The 19,074-nt window shown below is 43.7% G+C and overlaps 1 protein-coding gene across 4 annotated transcripts in view; it reads left to right on the forward strand.

Annotated features, from left to right (window-relative positions):
- Positions 1-19,074, forward strand: part of LOC146512245 (uncharacterized) — a 113,155-nt gene that overhangs the window by 30,595 nt on the left and 63,486 nt on the right. For all 4 annotated transcript variants that reach the window (XM_085171163.1, XM_085171162.1, XM_085171161.1 and 1 more), the window contains exons 2-7: positions 798-3,194; positions 3,323-3,440; positions 4,448-5,000; positions 5,170-5,637; positions 16,044-16,238; positions 17,145-17,225. In XM_085171163.1, coding sequence (XP_085027289.1) covers positions 1,062-3,194; positions 3,323-3,440; positions 4,448-5,000; positions 5,170-5,637; positions 16,044-16,238; positions 17,145-17,225 — 3,548 coding nt within the window. In that variant the 5' untranslated portion in view covers positions 798-1,061. The remainder of the gene's footprint in view (positions 1-797; positions 3,195-3,322; positions 3,441-4,447; positions 5,001-5,169; positions 5,638-16,043; positions 16,239-17,144; positions 17,226-19,074) is intronic.

The following is a 19,074-nucleotide window of genomic DNA, read 5'->3' on the forward strand; positions in this document are numbered from 1 at the left end:
TAAGATGGCCAAGAAAGTATAGAGACCCACAAACAATCAGCAGCTGAAGGTGGCTTTAGTCTCAAAGGAAGATATGCAGCAGCCGGTGTTCTCCATTGGTTCTAGACTTGAAGGACTCATTGACTGCAAAGTATTTTCCCCAGTTACTTTAGAGCCTCTGTAAATTGGGTACTTTGTATAGCTACAATGTTTTTATTAAAACCCTTGAATCAAAGTCTGTACTTGAGTCACATCTTAACTCTTTCAAACTCCACGAAAAAAAACAAAAACGATTGAATTTGTTTCATTTTGTTGTCTTAAACATCTGGACCTAACTCTGTAATTGCACCACACAACATCACTGACTGTCATTCAGTGTTTTACCATATAGTTTTTAAAATAATTGTGAAAAAAAACAAATGTTCAGAAAGAAGCAGCAAAGTAAAACGTGGATGAAATCACACTGAAAGCAGGAGGGGAAAAAGCTGGCCACCATTAACACAGGAGAGGCACAATATCGTGGGAATATGTAGAGAAAACAGGGCACTCATGGAGGATACTCATTATATTTGCTCCAGTGTTTACATGAATAATGACAGAAATAGCTGACACAGTTCAGGAGTGAACTGTGTCTAGATGGCGGTTACAGAAAGCATCGAACACAGCTGACAAGACTTCCGAAAGGTGTGAGTGGATTTCCAGAGAGTAAGCTGATGCTTGGTCCCTTTGGGCATCGTAAATACTGAATCATCCAGTGTGTACCGGGAGTCATCTGAGGATGCATAAAGATAACAACAGCTCCTCTCTTTCATTCACAGGTATGAAGAATAGGGAGCTGCTGGAGTCGTCCCGTGGGCATGTTTGTCCTCTGGCCGTTCAGCCTGTGTGTCTCTGCTGTGCACACAGGAGGGAGAAGAAAGACCGTCTAAAAATAAACTGACACCCACCACCAGCAGGAAAACAACATCCAAACTGACAAAAACGGAGAAAAAGAGCAAAGAAGAGCCTTCTTTCCACCCTGTCTGCCTCTTTCTCTGCTCCATTTCTGTTTCTGTGTCCTCATTACGTGCTGAGAGGAGGTCATGTCCCAGTCTGGAAAAGTCCTTCATCTGTATGTGGAAGTGAGGTCTGCCCCAGATCAGAATGGAGGAAAGAGGGAGAGTGAAGAAGGGATTGCTCAGGGGCATTCGGTTCAGGACAGTCCCGCGGAGCTCCTCTCTCAGCTAACGAGCCAGACGACACGCCAGATCGTCAGCAAAGCCTCCACTGCTCGCCACCTGGCTCAGGACTGCACGCACGGCCAGTCTCCCTCTCGAAACACCGTTAGCTTTCAGCTCCAGCAAACCAGCAGCTCGCCTACGATCAGCAAGCGTTGGAGTTCACCCCTGCACTCTTCACCAGCGACCTCTACGGGAAAAGTCAGTGTCCCTCACACCCCTCCTATTCGCAAGAGGCTTAATGAAGAGGAAGTCAGCGACGGGAAGCGGAGTGTGGTCACCTTCAGTTACGTCGAGAAGTCAAATGTGAAGAAAGTGGAGAGTCCACGCAACTCTGTGTGCGAGAGGCGAGCCAAAGAGGAATGGTCCACGTCTTCCAGCTTTCGAAAACGCCTCAGCGACCCAGTTTGGTTTGGGAGTCCCGATTCATCGTGCAGCTCCAGTCCCAAGCTGACTTTCCAGAGTCCAGGAAGTCACCAGCAGACGTTCTCCCCCGGCCTTTGCAAGCCACACTTTGACCCCATCGGCAGGGCAGCTACCAAGAGGGCTGTAGAGGAGTTTGGATCCCCCTTATTGAGGATTAAACTAGCCCACGCACTTGAGCACACCTCAGCTTCATGCTACCACCAACAACCGTGCTGTCAGTCCTGGGCTGGATCTCCCGTTCAGCGTCAGAACATCAGCGTAAACCCCAAAGATCTGGCTCCATGTGGGCTGCCTTGGAGCCCAGCCTCAGACCAGCTATCCTCGCAGTCCAAGCAGTCCTCGCTTGAGAGATCCGGGCCCCCTGAGCCCCAAAGCCCTCTTCTGACTGGAAGTCCAGCTGTCAACAGACACATTAAGAGGACCTGCAATATGAGCACTTCACCGCAGGGCGCAATCCTCCAACTTGGCAATAATGGAGTCGACGGTTTGAACCAGTTAAGCAACAGCAAATCTTCCTCTCCAGCTCACAGTCCTGAAGTTGCTCGCCGGATGGCTGAGGAGGCCACCGAAGCATCTTCAGTTCTCACAGAGGCGAGGAGGTCCTCGTTGCACAATGCTTTAGGAGAGCTCACAAGCAGCTCAAACTCTGGAGAACCCGCTCCAAATGCACAACAGTTTAAGCAAACGCTCAGAATGAACATCCCTTTAAACGACCAACAACACACGCCAGCAACCGACAACACAGACTCGCACCAGCCTGAAAACTCACGATCACAAGAGACAAACTGTCACACTAATCATGACACAATGCAGCAGAGCTCCATCTTATCAGCCACTCAGAATTCCCCCGCCCTTCCTTCACGTGTCCTTCGTCCCTCTCATCCTCCCACAGAGCTCAGCTCGCCCATTAGGGACCCGAGGCTATTCCAAGCTGAGCTCCGACCGCCAGATACCCCCACCCTGCATCGCCGTCAGCCGCCACAGTACACCGGAGACTCCTGGTCCCCAAGCCTGGACAGGAGAGGAGATCCAAGCTGTTTCGAGAAAGGGGACTGCACGGAGCTCGCTCGCAGACTCTTTATCAATCAAAGTGTTGAGGAGGCGCCGGTCAGCTGGACTTCCAGGCAGGAATGGGGGAATGGCGTGGAAAACAGCCCCAAGCCAAGCCCCGAGCCCGGATTACAGTCTAAAAGGGTCCAAACACCTGATCAACAATCCAGGCAGCGCCGCAGGCCCCTCAGCCCGACAGCACAGCAGAAGCGGGCTGAGCAGAGGAGGAGGGAGATCCTTCTCCTGGGTCCTGTGGTGCTGGACTCTGGAGAGGAGGATGAGGGCTGTGATGAGGAAGAGCAAGGTAACGAGAGGGAGGGATACGGTGCAGCACTGCAGCCTCGTTCTCGGAGGGCCGAAGAGCCTCCTGAGGGGGAGCAGAACGGCGTTATGGGAGGGTCGTCTTCACGGAGCTCCAGCGGGGTGACGGGGAGCTTGGGAGACAGGGACTGTGTGTCCCCAGAGTCCAGCCAGTCCAGTCACCAGAGCAATGAGACCGGGGCTGCCACCTCAGGAATACAGGTGGGTTCTGCTGATAACAAAAAAGATTATACTTGGATTTTTGACTGTACGCTAACCACCTTTTCCCCTCCTGCCCGTTAATGCTGCACTGCAGAGTTAGCCTCTAAGCTAGTGTGTGTCTCTTGCAGACGGACAGTGGATGTGCAGCGCCCGTGCCCTCGCTGCACTGTCAGAAGATCGCTCGTGCTAAGTGGGAGTTTTTATTCGGGACCCCTGCTGAGGAGGCTGCCGGCAGGGGGGAGAAACGTGAGAGTATTTCTGTCTTACTTATACTGAGTTTCTGCACGTTCTGCCTTCATGTTCTTCCTTCCTCTTCCTTCCTCTCATGGGAACATTTCACACAGAGACAGAGAAGCTAGTGAAGTAGCAGTACTGCTTTCAGTTTGTCGTTCAGGGAAACATACTCAGGTGTGATGTGTCAGCTGATACAGGAAAATCCAGATAAAGGAAAATAAAATCAGGGAGCTTCCTAATATAATTCTCCCGTTTATTGTAAACATTTTAGTTTCAACAAGGATATCTGTGAATTTTATTTATTGTTATCATCATAGAAATATTTGAAAAAAGTAAAAAAATAAATAAATAAATTTTACCGAATTTGCAAAATAAACCATAACATTCACAATTTGAGAAAACGGTGTTTGGCAGCACGATGTGTGAGTGTTCTACTCCCTACCATTTACAAAGGGGAACCAATCAGAAGAAAGCTTGCTTAAATGAAGGATGGTCTTAAAGGGGGAGGAGCAAAAATAGCTTGCTTCAGACATATGATCAGCTGCAAAGCTATGCTAAGCTAAGAGCTAGTAGCCCTATAGCCCTGCGACAGACTGGCTACCTATCCAGGGTGTACCCCGCCTCTCGCCCTATAACAGCTAGGATAGGCTCCAGTGCCCCCCACAACCCTGAAAAGGATAAGTGGATGGCTGGATCATCAATTTAACATGTAACTTGATCAATCAAGGGTATATAAATTGACAGTAATAGAATACAAATTTGAGGAAAAGGGGAAGAACAGACTTTTGGTCATTGCAGTCATAAAAATTCATTCAGTCATAACGATTAAGGCTTTAAACTTATGAGGAAAGTGTTACTGAGGTTGCAGATAAAGGCGCTTCTGGGCTGTTTTTCCATAGACTTCTATATGACCCAGTCTTTGTAAGCAGGGGAGTGGCATACTGCTAATCACCTCTGCATTGTCCTCAGAAACCACATATGCCTTTTAAGTGGTCATAATTGATTTTCTTCCTCTGCAGATTCTCCAGAGGGAACCTCCACAGCTCCTCCTAGTGGTAACTCCAGCGAGTCTCCCACCCCTACTCCGCCATCCTCCCTGCCTCTGCTTTCAGCCAACCACGAGGTGCAGCACGTGGAGGTAGAGCTGGTGACCCCTCCCCCAGCCGTCATAGGAACATCGCCCAAAACGGGCATCATTCGCAGGACACTCAAGTATTCAGAAACTGACCTGGACGCTGTCCCGCTTCGATGCTACCGTGAGACGGACATAGACGAGGTGCTGCTGGCCGAGCAGGAAGACGCCGACTCTGCATTTGGGAGCAACCGCAGCGTGCAGGGAACCTCAGGGACGGGCAGCAGCCCTCTGGGAGGGCTGGCTTATGGGAGAACAGATGGGGAGGAGGAGGCGATGAGGGAAGGGAAAGCTGTGGAGGAAGGAGACGAAGATGAGGAGGAAGAGGAAGAAGAGGAAGAAATGGTGAGCTGGGCAAGTGTGAGGATGCAGGGAGACAGCAGGAAGCAGCAGTATGCAGCTGAGGAGGAGCCTGAGGTGTTTGGACACCTTCTGAAGAGGTGAGCAGACGTCTCGTGTGAAGCTGTTGGTCATAAGTTGGTCAAGTTGGTCATAATCAGGAAGTAAAAGTCACAACTTTTAAACAGTTCAGTAAATTACGTTCTGGCAAAAGAAAAAAAAATCTTATCAAAAGTCTCTTTTTCTTTATTTTCTATCCTGTCTGTTCAGACCAGTGGAAACCTTTTTCGACAACCACCATCCAGCCTTGAAATCCCCCATCTTGGTATCCGGACCCCGCCTCGCCACAGAGGACACCTTCAGCCGCCACTTTGAGAGCATCATGGAGTCGCACCGAGCCAAAGGGACGTCGTACAACAGCCTGGACAGCGAGGAGCTGCTCACCTCCAGCACCCACACTGTCCTGACCTTCGACCTGCCCACACTAACACCCGCTATCCACGGCCCCGTGTGCCAGAGCGCCAGGCAGATCGTCCAGCTCAGCTTCGCCCCGCTGGCGCACGACGAGAGGCCCAGTCTGTCTGACTCTATCTTTACTGTGACGGGGGACTCGGACGCCACCCGAGCTCCCTCCAGCGAGAGGCTGAGCAGCGGATCAGATGATACCCCGCCCAGAGGGCAGGATCGCTCACAGCTGGGGAGCAGCTGGTACAGCAACCCCTCCTTCTCCTTACCCAGGTGAGATGGCCTGTCAGGTGGAAAGTTCACTGATTAGTATTTTTGGTGAGTCTGAGATGTTATTTACGTATAAAAATCTGGGGGAGGATTCTGAAAAATCACTTTCAATGGGATCTTAAGAGGAGGAGCAGGTGAAAAAAAAGCTATTGATTAAACCAAACTAGGGAGAAAATTACTCTAAACTACAGAAAACACAGCTTCACAACAAGCTGCCACCTCCTCACTGGGTCTAACGCTTAATCAGAGTATAAAAAGCACAGCTGGGGGCTGTGGCTCAGGAGGTAGAGCAGGTTTGGTGGTTCGATCGCTCCAGTCTTCATACTGAATGATCCTTGGGGAAGATGCCAAACACAGAGTTGCTCCTGATGCATGAATGTTAGATATAAAACACTTAGATGCAGAAAAAGTGTTTGTATCACTGTGTGTGAGTAGGTAAATGAGGCATGAAGTATAAGGTGCTTTGGTGCTCAAGTAGAGGAGAAAAGTGCTGTTTAAGAACCGGTCATTCAAACAGTGCCAGTGGTTACAGAAAACCCCTTTCATTTTCTCCTGCACTGCTACTGTGCTCCAGGCTGTTACTACTCAGGAAATAATCATCCAAACTTGTCTTCACTGCCATTATTATCAGCTGATTTCCAGGAAACACATGTAAAACACATCAGAAGAGCAGGAAATACAATCCCCAAAACATCAACCTTATTCTGACTAACAGAGCACGCCACAAACGCACAAACAGAGAACAGAAACTTGATAACGATTAGGCTTATCGCCGTTTCTCTTTGAGATCAGGGTCTGATGAAAAGGGGGAAGGATCTATTTCACATGTTAAGGTTAATGTGTCCTGAAGGAGCCGTAACGGGAAAATACACCATCGTCACAGGATGTAGGCGCCGATTTTCATCTGTTCGTGCTCCTTTTTGCTTCTCTCAAATGACCTCACCCTCCAATGTCAACATGAGCAAAAGCTTTAAATTTAGTTCTCGCTCTTGGCTGGCGATAAATTTGCCGGTCGAAGGCCATTTTTTTATGAGAAGAAGTGACACATACCGTAATGAAATCTGAACACAAGGAGACTCCTTGGACACGCAGCTGTAAACGTTGACGTGTCTCCAGTGTCCACTTACGATCCGACCGCACATGTAACAAGTGTAAACAGAGTTAATATGTCAGAATAGTGATACTAAAAGTGCTCCATTGCATCTCTGTATCTTAATTATTTCACTCTACTGCGTCAACTTTGTAGTTCACAGCCTAATTTATCATATAGTGGGCTTATTATAGCCCATCAGTTCATCTTCTACCTGAAATAAGCTGTTGTAGCGTTCCTTCCATCTTCTTATAAGCCAACTTACTGTATCAGGGAGGGATCCCTCTTTCTATGACATTATGCAGAGCATATATATATATATATATATATATATATATATATATATATATATATATATATATATATATATATATATATATATATATATAATAAATATTAGGGGTGCAACGATACTCTTATCGATATTGAACCGTTTGATACAGTGCTTTCGGTTCAGTACGCATATGTGTCGAACAATACAAAATTTTTAATTTATTTTATCAACTTTCCTTCTGACGATGCTGTCTGTGTTGAGCGCTCAGTGGATCTGCGCTCGACAGTGCAGCCTGGGCGGAGTAGTCGAACGCAGATTCACTGAGCGCAGGGCAAGCTAGCAAGACAGAAGTTAAGCTCTCCTTGCAACATGGCAAATTGAACCTCCCCCACCCTCATTCAGATCTGGCGTTTGGAACTATTTTGGTTTTCATGTGACGTATGACCCTGAAGGTAAGTGTGTCATGGACAAAAGTAAAACAGTATGTTGGATGTGCCACGCAATGCTCAATTACATTGGTGGGAACTAGTGCGTTAGCAGGTTAGCTCGTTAACGTGTTGGCCGTCCAGCCCCACGCACGGGGAGATCTGCGGTAGCTCGTTAACGGAGATTTGCCGTGCTGTGGCGTTAACGTCATTTCAGATTAACGCTGACAGCACTAGTGGGAACACAACGAATATGACTGCACATTTACTCCGACATCATCCTCGTGCAAAGACAAGTGGAAGCAGACAAAAACAAAAAGGACGCATGCTACAAACTTTACCCGAGTCATTTAGACAGCCGTTAGCACATGATTCTCCTTATGGGGACCTGATATGTTTAATATGCTGCTGAGAATATAGCCCAGAAGAAGCGTATAGTATAGCTTTTATTTTGGAAAGAGACATTTCTCTGTAATAAACTCACTTTTCCAAAGTGATTCCTCAATCACATATTAATTTTTTTTATTACTTTGTTGTTTCAGCAACATTAAATTTAAAAACTGTACTTTTGAGTTAAAATATATATTTATAATTTTAATAAATGACAAATTAAAAAGGCATGAACATTTTTTTTATATCAAAAAAATATCGAACCGTGACACCAAAGTATAGAACCGAACCGTGAATTTTGTGTATCGTTGCACCCCTAATATATATATATATATATATATATATATATATATATATATATATATATATATATATATATATATATATATATATATATATATATATACACTACACTTGAGAAATAATAATCATATAAACCTCTTTGGACAGGCAAAGCTACAGTATGTAAACAGGACCTTATCTTTTGTGTTTCTGAATCCTTTTCCCTTTAAATACTAATTCTACAACACACAACAAACAAATCCAGGTCCGTCTAATATGCTTAAAGTTGACTTTTTCACCGAGTCGAACCCTGACCTGCCACCCAGCCTGGCCAACATCAGTGCCGGACCTCACTAACGCTCCTGTGGCTGAACGGCGGAAAGTCCCTGAAGCCAGGATCTGGCAGAGAGCCTGAAACCAGAAGGCAGGGGAGGCTGCTCCAGCAGGAGATTAATCTGGGTTTTTGGAAGGAGATGTTCCAACGGTCATAAGCTGCTTTCCCACACGGACAGATTCCGATCATTTCAGGAGAATCAGATCCAGATATTTTACAGTTTTTGTAAAACTTGTATCACACAGCAGGAAATAGTTCACATAAAAGTAAAAGGTCAACACACCACACTATTAGCTGAGCAGCTCATTCGCACATCGGCACAATAGGACATCACACTGAGTTTAAGAGGGAGCTGTCAGGTTATAGCAGACATTTACATTTCTAACATGCACTTCACATGTCTGGAAGTTCAAAATCAAGAACTTTTATTGTCACACAATAAAATGACAGTTATAGCAACCTTAGATGGTGTGTGATGTTTAAAACAAGACAGTGCCACAGATATGAAACAAAATATCATAAATATAAAATGCGTTTTATATATATATATATATATATATATATATATATATATATATATATATATATGTATATGTATATATATATATATATATATATATATATATATATGTACACACTCACACTCATTTGGGTTGACATCAGGTGTCCGACTTGGCCATTTAAGAATATTCCACTTCTTTGCTTAAACTCCTGGGTCGTTTTAGCTGTATGTTTTTTTTTGGTCATTGTCCATCTGTATTATGAAACGCCTCTCAATCCATTTGACTGCTTTTAGCTGGATTTGAGCAGGCAGTAAGTCTCTGAACACCTCAGAATTCATTCAGCTGTTTCTGTCCTGTGTCAAATCACTAGTAAACACTAGTGTCCCAGTGCCACTGGCAGCCATGCACACCCAAGCCATCACACTGTGTGTCTGCCATGTTTTACAGAAGATGTGGTATCCTTTGGATCATGAGCTGTTCCACACTTTCTTCATACTTTTTTCTTACCATCACTCTGGTAGAGGTTGATCTTGGTTTCATTTGTACAGAGAATGTTTCTCCAGAACTGTTTTTAGATTATTTTTTTTTTAGCAAAGTCCCATCTAGCCTTTCTATTCTTGAGGTTTATGGGTGGCTTGGATATTGATATGCCTACCACCTGGAGAGTATTAGTCACTTGGTTGGCTGCTGTGAAGGGGTTTCCCTTTACCATGGAAATGATTCTGCGATCATCCGCCACTGTTGTCTTATATGGATGAAAAGTCAGAGTTCTGAATGCAGTTTTAAATCACAGAGTTTCTGAAGTAGATTCAGTACTAATGCAGCGCTGATTGCCTCCTATCTAAGGTCAGAGCCCTGTTAATGAGCGTCTCTGCCTCTATCCGTCTCCCTGCACAGAGCACTGCAGCAGTGCTATTCTGGAGAGTCGAGTAGGCTAAAGTGAAGGTCGTTAGAAGGCCGCCTGTGGTCCCTCTGCTGTCTGCCAGCCATGTATGGGTGTATCCATCTGTCTGTGCGTGTGTTTGTGCATGCACATGCACCCTTTTCTTTGGGTTTGTGTGTGCGTGAAGTGCATGCACGGATGTGTGATGCACAGCAGATGGCGGCTGCAGCAGCGAGAGACTCACCTTGACTGTCCCAAAGACTTCATTTTGTCTCTGTGCAGAGTGTTTATCTGAATGCAGATAGCCCTGACACGCACATGCCGGTATATGTGACAGATTCCACCTGTTTCTGCTTCTCGGTGTCTCCGACTCTGCTTATGTGTGACTGCTTTGTGAATGTCACCCTAACTTAGTGTGACAGCACTGCAGAGGCGGAGTGAGTGCACTGCTGCTGCTTTCGCCACAAGATGGCGTAAGAGGACAGCAGTCTTGCTGCCGAGTGCTGTTTGGAAAGAGCGAGCGTAATATGCTGCAGGTGTGTGACTTGCAGCCCGAGCACAGTGTGTGTTTTAGTGTGTTTGTGTGTCCAAGGAAGGAATCGGTCTCAAGTTTCAGCTGATTCATAGTCAAAATCTTACAAAACAAAGCAGCTTCATTTTGTCTCAGTTTGTAAACCCGAACTCGTACTTCAGTTTCAGATTTTCTCCTGATGAACTAAACAGCGAAGGCAAATGTTTGCTAAGTGCTGATCTTATCGCACTCTTGCTGGCCTGAAGCTGTGGAATCCAGGAGTGAGACGGCCAGGCAAATATCCCTGAAGGCTTGTCCATACTTTGATAAAAGTTGGAATTTCGCTCCCCTCCTCCTACTCCTCCTACTCCTCCTCTTCCTCCTTCCCTCACATCACCCTTTTCAGATGCTCTGTACCATTAGACAGTGGCTCATTGTTTCGAGCTGCCCATTGGACTGAGAGGGGGTTCAATTATCCGTGGACACCGTTAAAGCAGAGGTTGACACTGGGAATTCTCTCAGGCCCTCTCGGCATTGTGCTGCCTCTCGATGGGACAATGCTAACAGGTGGCAGAGCCTAAGCTACAGCGCTGGCGTAATCTTATAATTATGAACACTCCTGCAGGCCCAGATGAAGCGTATGCTGTAAACAGATGTAGACAAAAGGCCACCTTTTCTTTGCCCGAGGCAGCAGAGCAAACCGTTTGGGCACACACACCCAGCAGTTTAAACCTGACACTTCACACTTTTGGTGTTCTGTGTAGGTGTGTGAAAAAAAGCTTACATCACAAACAAGGTAGACTACAATTTGAACAACACTCAAAGGATGGACATGCCAAGTGCGTGTAATTGGAGATGCGTGTAGACGGAGAGAGGGAGAGACGAATGAATGCAGGAGGGTGATTTTTTTTTTTTAGGGAAAAGACAAGCCAAGTCTCATGCCATGCTTTGAATCCAAGGTCAGTAGGGGACAGTGAGAGTTTACACAGTGGAACAGGGAGGGAGAAAGAGAGAGGGAGGAGTGAAAAGAGGGAAGAGAAACAACAGCAAACAGACTCAGAGGGGAAAAGATAGAGACCGAGAGGCATTGCAGGACAAACAGCTCTTTTACTTTGGGGGGGAGAGGAGGCTTGCTGAGAGGATCAAATGACAGCAAACACAGGGGGAGAGTGAGAAAGTGGACGGAAAGAAAAGAAGCACCCATGAAGTCTCAGTCCGCCTCGAAACCCGGGAGAGGAGCGTCAAAGCCTGCCGGCCTCGTGGGAGAGAGTGCAGGTGTTCTCCTACATTAGGCCTGCCAAGTGCACGGCGATGCGTTCAGGGTACGAGGCGAGGGGGAGAAGAAGGTTCAGTCGGGCGAGCGGACAGAGGAGAGGCGCCGGCCATGTGACGCCGGCGAGGACGCCGGCCGTCTTCTGTTGTCAGGGCTCGTCTGCAGCCGGGGAGGAGAGGTACTTAGCAAATAGGCGGTCTTGCCACAGGTAGGTCAACACCCAGGAACCCGTCTCACCTGTCTGTCGTGTATATGTGAACATTTGAATATTATGTTTGTGGAACAGACGTGCAGATAAGAGTAATTCTGGGGAAATTGTCTGACTGCCCATGTAGCTCTCGTGAACACCGAGACGTTTGCCCAACTTTTTCCTTCGCTTTGGACTTTTAATTTCAAGTTAGTGATGACGGCTGATCGCGGGATGGTTCAGAACTTTATGTCATTGTAAATTTCTGGCATGGAGTGCTATAAAGTTCCAGACATCCATTACCATCAGGCTTTGAACAGTCAGGACTCCCAGATGTTATATCAGCACAGTGACAGTGGCGACAGTGGAAACAAAGAACTCAGTTTTAACAGGAAGAAAGCTGAAGGCCCAGGGAGAGGCTTACTTATATGTGCCATAAAAAGTATTAGAACATTATCTGTGATTATTATCACTGCAGCTTGTTTTAAAAACATCTATTCAGCCGTTCGTGAACATCATTCTTATTTAATTGTTTAAATAAATCGAAACTAAATGTTAATTAACTTTCAGTTAAAAAATACTTATTTTTTTTCCACTTTTGCTTCAGTTGCTCAATTGTTGGGTTCACATTTGCACTTTTTATCGGATGTTTATGGCTACATTTGTGTAGACATTCATTCCCCTGAGGTTAAAACCTCGGTTGATGTTTTTGGTATTGATGAAAATATGTTGGTGCCTTGTGAAGAGACTGTTATATGAAAATGTGGTGTGGACTAAGGTATTATAGTTAACTAAATCTAGCTGTGAAAAAAAACATTGTAGTTAACAAAAATACAAAATAGACTTTTTAAAAGTTAAAAATAGCTACAATCAAATAAAGAAATATCCTTATTTTTTTGGTATTTGTACGTTTGGTAAATTGGCTTTAAATGAGCTTTTAAAAAACTCTGTTTAGATTGTAATATCCGTTTCTTGTAGGGATTTTGAGTTGTTGGGTTCACGTTTGGATTTTTATTTAAACTTTCCCATAAATTATTCGATGTTTTGTGGATACACTTCAGACATCGTGGAGTCTGAAGTCTAATGAGAGAGGACTTCACTCTTCCTCAGCTTTAGCACCACCAGCAGGTCATCACGTCTTTTACTATTTCAGCATCTTCTGGGACATTCATGGTCCCGGGTCATGAATGCCCACGATTCCTGTTGATCCCCTGACCTTGTATCTAAAGCTAGCAGCAGGCTGACATGTTTTGGCTTTTAGTGGATTGTCTTAACAGCTGTTGAACTCATATTATTTAAGAGACCCCCCGACTTTTCCTCTAGCAGCCTGTACCAGCAGGCCACATCAGAGTATCTGTTTGAAGCATTGGTGCACAAATTTCTGCAGTTAACAGATGGAAAATTAAACAGTAAAAAATGGTGGCCCAGTTTCTTTTCTTTCCATTAGGGTTAGATTCACTCTGTATTTTATCCAACACAGTGTCATAAATCTATTGATCATTTTTTCTGATTTTTATGACCCCGTCTGCCCTCATATGCACTGATTCTTGTCCACATTTAAAGGTCGGAGCACATCAGAGATCCAAGTTTGAGTTATGACCATAGACTGGTTACTTTTTAGCCACTACTTCACATTTTTGGGCTGATTCTGTTCATTTTCTCAACATCTATTGACTGCATTGCTGTAGAATTTACAAAACAACAAGAGATCTGGTGGATTGGTCATCACTGACCACTCAAAGAAAACACAAATGGTATATTTTATACCATTACTGGTACTCTTTCCAGTACCAACAGTTACCAGCTACATTCCTCTGAGCGGTTGCACTTTGGACATGAAATAATTTAAATATTTTATGTTGTATTTGTAGCATTTTTTTTAGACATTTCAGCTTTCATGGCCAGTGTTGGGGAGTAACGGAATACATGTACCGCCGTTACGTATTTAAAATACAAAATATGAGTAACTGTATTCCGTTACAGTTACCGTTTAAAAAGGTGGTATTTAGAATACAGTTACTTTGTTGAAATAAATGGATTACACGGCGGTACTTCCCTGTTTCATATTGTGGCGGGTCAGGACTGTTTGGGTTTTGTTTGACAGCTACGTTCTGTTGTTCCAGGCGGCAGCGTTACGGTTGCCATGGTTACAGGGTGACGCTCTCTCTCTGCGTGTTTCCTGGGTGAGAGAGGCCTTTTTGTTGTTGTTGTGCTAAGCTAATAGGCAGAATGCTACCGGTATAGCTCTAAAGAATGTAGCATCATAGGCAGTGTAGTCCGTGCTGCAGGGAGAATGGACTGCCATACACGTTATGTGTCTGTGAACGAGGGAGGGAGAAAAAGGAAAAGTACGAGCTGTCATCGAGCAAAAACGGGAGCTGGAAGCATGTAAATATAATAATAACCACTGCAGCCAAGAAGAGAGCCTGACGAGCCCAGTTGTAAGTAAGCTATTAAGACTCGACTGTACACCGTGTTCGTGTTTTCCTCCGAAACAATAAGTTCTGTTGGAGCAGCCTTTCAACGCCTCTCTCTGTCTCTGCTAGCAGAGTTGACCCAGACAACAAAGTAAAGCTAGTTTTCAGCTACGAGCCCGACACAGAACCCACCGTATTAGCCAGAGGTCCCTTTACTACAGTTCGGAGCCGCGGACCTTCAGTAACAGTAATAAATCACAGCAATAGTACATTCATGTAGTTGTAAACAGCATGATAATATATTAAGTAATCCAAAGTATTCAGAATACATTACTCTCATTGAGTAACGTAACGGAATACGTTACAGAATACATTTCGGGGCATGTATTCTGTAATCTGTAATGGAATACATTTTAAAAGTAACCTTCCCAACACTGTTCATGGCTCCTATCTTGGTTAGGTCTTTAATGTAAAAGAGATCTCAGTTGGACTTCCTGTTAAAATAGAGGTAATGATAAATAATAATAAAAGACACACTTTATTCCAGATTTGGGAAATTCTTTCTATTTTAAAAGTAATGAAATAATAAGGCATTCACTCCTCCCACTTGTAGTCATCCTTCCACTTTCATCTTGGATCACAATCTAGTAAAAATGCACACTTCTCCATTATCTTGTTTTTTTTTTTTTTAACTCAAAATAAAAATATTTTCAAAATAAAGGCGCCCATCTGCCGAACTGCACTGTGTTTACTGCAAATTAGCATGCTAACACAAGGACCTCAGACTCAGTCTCAGTAAACATTTTACCAGCTGATCCTCTGTGTGCTTAGTGAAACCACAGTTGACCTTTGAACCCTTGTGGCTTTCTGTTTTTAATCCCTGTTTGCTCTGGTGTGATTTGCCTGACTCATGTACAGTATGAGAATGTGTGAATGAGCGAAGCGAAGCCTGTGGGTTTTCTTGGCTCGCTTCTCATGCCGAGAGATCCAAGTGAGAGCTCGCCTTATTCAGGAAGTGTTTTCGTTCGTTCTTTCTTTCTCTTTGGATTACATCTCTGGGCTGCTGGACTGTCTTTGTTTTCTCTGGCGTGACCAGAATGGCCACGCAGCTCTAGATGGCACAGACAAAAAAACAAAAAAGCCAAAGTCATGTTGAGTTTTCGGCAAGTGAACTCAGAGACCTCGTTCATCTTTAAGCAGAGGATGGAAAAGTAGTTCTCTTTTAGCTCCGTGTGACATAACATGCTTAAATTATTATCACAGGAATAATTCAGATGTAATAAGTTTCACACTTCTGAGCTGGCTAACGCTTTGAAGGGGCTTAATTAGGATGTGATAACAAAAGTGGGAAAGCTGGCAAAAGAGGAGATTCTGAATGCAGTTAATAAACTACATAATCATACGGCATGCTGTGTTTGAATATAAAATTAAAGATCTGCGTATGTTGTGATGTATGTGACGCTCAGCTTGTTTATTCGGTTGTTTTCAGCACATTCAGGATTCATCACGTGTCTTTACTCTTATTTTATTTCACATTTTTACTTTTTTTTGCTGCTTTTCCCCGATCAGGCTCGCTGTTTTCATCTCTCTTTTATCTGTTCTCGTTTTCTTTACTTCCACAGGAGACATTAATATCATTAAATTATTGATAAACTGGATTTATGGGGTTTATTATATCAGCGTCATTCTTTGTTCCCCTTTTTATCCTTTTTTGCACTGTCCCTTTGAATTATTCACCATTTCTGTTAGCCATAATGTGCTTTATTTCCTTCTCAGCACCTGATTTTAATAACTCTTTCCACTTTGTCTTACACCACCACCTTCCCATCTTACCCCTCAGCAGGGAGAAGGCCCGTCTTGCGACCGACTCCGAGCTGGACCAGGACCTCAGCGACAGGCTGGGCCTGGGCAGCAGTGACACCCTGACGAACGGCAGCCATCGTGCCGATGTGGCAGCGGCCAAACGCCTGGCCAAACGTCTCTTCAACTTGGACGGCTTCAGGAAGTCGGATGTAGCGCGCCACCTCAGCAAGAAGTAAGCTGCTGCTGATAGAGCTTCACCTGCAGCACTTTGGATCAACTAAAAGGCTTCTTATGGAGCTCTTAGTACAAACTAATAATAATGATGATGATGTTTAATTACAGTAGTCCAGCCAAGAAGTAATAAATGCATAAACTAGTTTTTCAGCATCATTCTAAGACAGGCATACATACCTGGTCAAACATGATTGGAGGCCAAGGTTGGGCTGCAAGGCAATCAAACTAATCCATTGTAGTTTAATTAAGATAGTTCAATGCAACGCACCAAGCATTTATGCTCATATGCATCATGAATTATCAATAATAATTCAACAAATCAACCTCTACAGTATTACTACTGCCACTAAAAACTCAAAAATAACAATAAGAGGTTACTGCGTGTCATCATACTGTAAGATGAATGTAAAAATCTCCTTCCTGCTGCATCTTATGTTTATTTAATGGAAGCTATTAAACTGTGACCCATGTAAATTCAGTTTCCTGCACATTTATTACTCCGCTCCCCTTTAAAAAGCGCCGTGTTGCAGCAGATCTGCATTCCTCCGCTGCTCGATCAGCCCGTCAGTCTGTCAGCTGCTTTGCTCGTGCTGATGAGAAAGAATTTGGGATTAAAGGGTTTTCTCGTTTTCTGACAGCTGCACCCTGGGAATCTCCTCCCTTTTTCTTCTCTGTGTTTCTGGCCTCCGGTCTGCATCTCAATCTGACTGTGCCAGTGCACGGCGACTGACTGACAGCCCAAACTGAGCCCATTCACCGAGCTGAGAAAGCTGCCATCCGAGTGTTTGACTGACACTCTTGAGTTTTAATGATCGCTGTAGTTTCTTTGCTTCTTCCCGCGGTTATTTTCTCTCCTAATAAACCTGCGTATAATTCTACTGTGTCTCTGTTTGCTTATTTGCAGCAATGACTTCAGTCGCATGGTTGCAGAAGAGTATTTGAGTTTCTTCAATTTCACAGGCCTCACGCTGGACCAGGCGCTGCGGTAAGAAATCACAGTTAAATCAGTTTTGGCTTTGACAGAGACGCCTGATGTTAGATAACTGTTCCCCTAAAATCAACAAAGCATTTGATTATTGGTGTAAACCTCTTCTCTCTCTGTGATGCTGATCCCAGTTAGAGAGAAAAACGCACATTTGATGTCTTTGTTTTCTTTTGTGGTTGCCCTCCTCTGGTAAACACTGCTCTCTAGAGGCCAGCTGTGAAATTGCAGTGAAAGACTATTGACAGCATAAACATGCATGCTGTTAAAGAGGTTTATGTTTGTTATCTTTATTTATTAGATTTATTCATTCTGGGCATAAACTGAAAAACAACCAACACTGTGAGTTTTTTTGTTGTTTTTTTCTTTATGAACTTTGATTTTAAATCCTGTAGATTATTACTTTTTCTTGAGCAGTGTTATTACTGTGTAAAAATGCTCCATTCAAGAAAAAAGTCAAACAGATTACTCTCTGTGCAAACTCCTTGTACTACAACATTACATATACAAAAGCTGGGACTTTAACTCTTTAACATTTAAGCTTCTAATCTTTCAACACCCCTGTTTTAAGGAAGTTCAATGTTTTACATATTGTTGCTTTAATTAATCTGCATAATAATAATTGGCATAAGAAATGTGGCAAACTGAGAAGTCTTAACAACAGAGCAGCCACACAGAGATTGAGCCTGTTGTTCTACTCCAAACAGATAGGGGGAGCTCTTTATTGAACCCTTAAGCTATACTACACTGTGCTTCAGAGGGTCGCCTGAGCTCACTCATGGTACTACATTCTTTCCATCAACAATAACTGTCGCTGAATTTATTCTGCAGCATCAACAAGAACAGTTAAGAGTCACGTAACCATAAACAATAAACATCTTAAACAGCCACACATATCCCCAAGGCATGATGGGAGATAACTAGCCGCTCCCAACACGGCACAATAATAACAATTTATGTGTCAGAAATGACTCATTCATTTAACCTATCTGGATTGCCTGAAATTTTAAGGCAATGTTTGATTCAAGACAAACAAAAGCATATAAAATATGTCAGACCTGCAATAAAACATAATTTCCAGGCTCAGGGACGAATATCTTAATTGAAACATTAAAAGCAAGAACATCCTGGTGTTAAATCTCTTGGAAATATTATGAACATATGTATGGTATGACATTAGGATTATTTTAAGTCAGTTTTTAAATTGTCACATGACTTTGTACTTTGTATTTAAGTAAATGTAAGAGGATTTTACACTAAGATTTCAAAAATGTCATTAAAGAACATTTTTCTGTTTCTTGAGTGAGAGTGTGGCGTCATTGTATGTTTGGCTTTCAGGATAGAAACACAAAGACAGGCTGCGTAAGAAAAAGCCTTTGATTATAGATTATTATATAGATTATTATTATATAGATTATATAGATTATCCAAAGTTCAATGAAGAGTCTGCAGGCAAAATTTGAACCAAATCCAACAGACACGAGACCAGCAGAGGTTAACAGACATTACAACAAAATACAAAATGAAGACGACTCTATGACACACACACACACACACACACACACACACACACACACACACACACACACACACACACACACACACACACACAAGGTAATCTGGTAAGTGAACACAGCTGGGAAAAACTGGCACAGGCGAAGGTCATCAAATGACAAACAGGAAGTAAAACTACAGTAAAGGCACAGCAGACACACACTATCAAATTAAAACAGGAAGTAGGTAATAAACACATTCAGAAACATGAAGTAAGAGAAAATAAACTCACCAATCATTTTCAATCAGAGAAAATGAATTAAAATGTTCAAAAGGACAAAATCTACTTCAGAAGCAT

Source organism: Neolamprologus multifasciatus, chromosome 8, assembly GCF_963576455.1.
Source record: "Neolamprologus multifasciatus chromosome 8, fNeoMul1.2, whole genome shotgun sequence".
In the NCBI taxonomy this organism is placed as follows: Eukaryota; Metazoa; Chordata; class Actinopteri; order Cichliformes; family Cichlidae; genus Neolamprologus; species Neolamprologus multifasciatus.